Source organism: Erythranthe guttata, chromosome 2 (assembly GCF_056151865.1).
Source record: "Erythranthe guttata isolate IM_541 chromosome 2, IM_541, whole genome shotgun sequence".
Classification (NCBI taxonomy): Eukaryota; Viridiplantae; Streptophyta; class Magnoliopsida; order Lamiales; family Phrymaceae; genus Erythranthe; species Erythranthe guttata.
The window spans coordinates 14,996,273-14,999,416 of record NC_142534.1 but is presented as its reverse complement, the minus strand read 5'-3'; the positions used below and the strand labels follow the sequence as shown (position 1 = coordinate 14,999,416).

General features: G+C 41.6%; 1 protein-coding gene across 1 annotated transcript; it reads left to right on the top strand.

Moving 5' to 3' along the window:
• Nucleotides 1–435: 435 nt before the first annotated feature.
• LOC105969412 (uncharacterized) lies at nt 436–2,819 on the top strand. Its single transcript, XM_012994165.2, has one exon. The coding sequence runs from the start codon at nt 452–454 to the stop codon at nt 2,294–2,296; it is 1,845 nt and encodes a 614-aa protein (XP_012849619.1). The 5' UTR covers nt 436–451; the 3' UTR covers nt 2,297–2,819.
• The last annotated feature ends 325 nt before the right edge of the window (nt 2,820–3,144 follow it).

Sequence of the window (3,144 nt, the reverse complement as noted above, 5' to 3'; positions counted from 1 at the left end):
ATCATAATTTTTTTATTTTGAAATTATATTTTTTTGTTCCAAATTCTAAAAATTCTAATTTTTTCATCACAAAAAGTTAATTATATATGTAGCTGGTGAACAGTTACATCAGCTTTATCATCACACTCAGTTCGAAGAAATTAATTTATAACATATACAACTAGATTAATTAATTATGTATATAAGGTGACAATTTCACCAGCTAAAGGCTAAATAAGTGTTTCTCGATCTCTTTAAAACAATGAAATTAAAAATAAAAATAATCAAGTGTATCTGTACCTTTTGATGGTACTCAGAAGTCGAATAAGAACTTTCTATACAAACTAAATATAAACTAATTATTCAACGTTAATAAAATACAATATAAATATTTGTAAATTAAATCAAATTTGCTACAAAAAGTTAGACTTTAAATGTAGTACTATTGATTTGTAGATCAGAAAAAGAGACGATGGAACAATATAATCAAGAAACTATAAAAAGCCATTTCAGCCACCCACACCCATTGAAGCTCATCGTCTACAAGCAAACCCTAAACCTCACTTCACCATGTTCAGCATGCAAGATCGAGCCCTCTGGTATGATCTACTGCTGCATAATGTGCGAAGACCATTTCCTTCACCAGAGATGCTTCGATATGCCGAAGAAGATGACTCACCCTTGTCACGAAAAGCACAGTTTAACCCTAATATCGAAGCCTTCTAACAGAAACGAGCACTTCTTCGTATGCGATGCATGCAGCGAAAGAGGGAAGGGCGGGTTCTCGTACCATTGTAAACCTTGCCGCATCGATTTGCATCTTCTTTGCGCCGTTATGCCGTTATCCGTCACACACGACTCACACGTGCACAAGCTCCATCTTACTTTTGAGTCTTATCCTGAAAAGAAGTTTTCCTGTAATATATGCATGAACACTGGTTCACGCCAATGGGTTTATAGGTGCAAATCTTGTGGATTTGATGCCCATCTCAAGTGTGCTACCGGAGATGCTCCGTCCGTCCACCGCCCGCCGTCTCAGACGAAAGAGCCGGCTCCACGACAGGCGGCAACGTGCTATACATTGGATCCATCGGCGCCTCAACTTCCACCTATGCAGCAACGGCAGAATATCATGCCGCCGCCTGATCCTCCTTTTGAGGTCAACAAATCACAGAACCATGAATTGGCCATTCATGCCGTTGAGCAGATGATTATTAGCAACAGTAATGCCTTGGCTCAAGTAATACTTTCAGGTGGCCGCTTATTTGGTTCTTATGGAGATAACACAGGATTGCATCTTCTGATAAAATGGATATCTGCCATTAACATCAGTCCTGGCATTAGTGGTCGTGGCAATTATGCTGCTGATGGTTTTGCTAGTACTGGTGGAGGCGGCGGCCAAGATTCTCTCCACGCGGTAAAGAACGGTGGTGGTGAAGGCTTGGTGGAAGGGATAAATGACGGTGGTGGCGGTGGCGGTAGTGGTGGCGGCCAAGACTATTTGAAGGCAGTAATGGGCGGTGGTGGCGGTGGAGGCCAAGACTCTCTCCACGTGGTAAAGAACGGTGCAGACTTCGTACAAGGGGTAAATGATGGTGGTGGCAGTAGTGGTGGCGGCCAAGACTATTTGAAGGCAGTAGTGCATGACGGTGGTGGTGGCGGCGGCTCTTTGCCACAGAAAATAACTCACCCTTTTGACAAGAAACATGTGTTAACGCTACAAACGAAGTCCGCCTATAACGAAGGTGGCTTCATATGTGATGCTTGTGGTGAAAAAGGCAAGGAATATTCCTACAATTGCCAACCTTGCGGCATTGATTTGCATATATCTTGTGCAATGATGCCGTTTTTTGTGACACATGACTCGCACGTGCACACCCTTCGCCTTGTTTTTGAATCACCATACCCAAACAAGAAATTTTGTTGTGGTATATGCCTAGGCCCTGGTTCACACCATTGGCTTTATAGGTGTAACTCATGTGGATTCGATGCACATCTCAAATGTGTGGCGGGAGATGTTCCGCCCGTCCACCTGCCGCCAACGTCTCAGCCACAAGATGCCTCAATATGGGGGCGACCACCTCCTCTTATGATGAATATGAGTTTTCCAGAGGGCCAGGTCCCGGTTAATGTGCCTTCTTTTGAAGTCGATAATAGATCAAGTGCAGCAATGGCTCAGGGATTGATGCGATTTATATCTAACGGTGCAAACATCGTTGGTGTTGGTGATGGTGGTGGTGGAGAAGAAGATTATCAAGAATTATTATTTGGAGATGGAAATGGTATTGGTTTTCTTGGTGGCTTACTTGCAGGATGACTTCTCAATGCCGCCCATGAACATTAAAGATTTACCGGACAGTGTTAATTTTATTTCTCGGTTTCTTTCCACTTTCTGCAGTGCAATTTGCTTTTCTTGATTTGTTTTGTTCGAGTTTGAAGACTATAAAAGATTGTGCAAATGAGAAGCTTCTTGATTCAGATGATATCTTCATATTTTGTGGTGTAATCATGGTTCGCCCGAACAGCGCCGGAACAGAATGGGAACGGTGCCCTCAGTTTCGAAAACCATAACCGATCCGTTCCACAACGAAAAACGTTGCAAAACAGACAAAGAAACGGCATTGATATGCATGTCCTAGTATTGTAGTTCGTGTTTTCATTAGCGCTTTTCTACAAGCACTTTTGGGCGAGTACTTTTTTGCAAGCACTTTTCTGCATTGTTTTGTACGTCTATGTTTGTACATGTTGTTTTGTGTGAGTGTTTTTGTACATGTTTGTTGATGAGTATTCATGTCCTTGTATTACGTTTCTTGTTTTCATTAGCATTTTGAACAGTTTAATTTTGTGCGTGTACTTTTGTGCATTGTTTTATACATATATGTTTGTGCATGATATTTTGTACGTGTGTTTTTGTGCATGTTAGTTGATGGCGTAATCATGTCCTCTTATTGTAATTCGTGTTTGCATTAGCTTTTTTGCGCAATTCACTTTTGCGCGAATACTTTCGTGTTTTGTACGTGTATGTTTGTGCATGTTGTTGGAACACCGAGACAAGGCTATAATAAATCGTGTTGTCACGCATACAGGAACGGCCCGTTCCTGGAACGGGATTGGAACGGTATGAATCATCATAATTTACTTATTCATGTCTCCAACGACAATTTA

Excerpts from the sequence above, each read along its gene's own strand:
- LOC105969412 (XM_012994165.2), top strand. The coding sequence starts at position 452 with ATGGAACAATATAATCAAGAAACTATAAAAAGCCATTTCAGCCACCCA.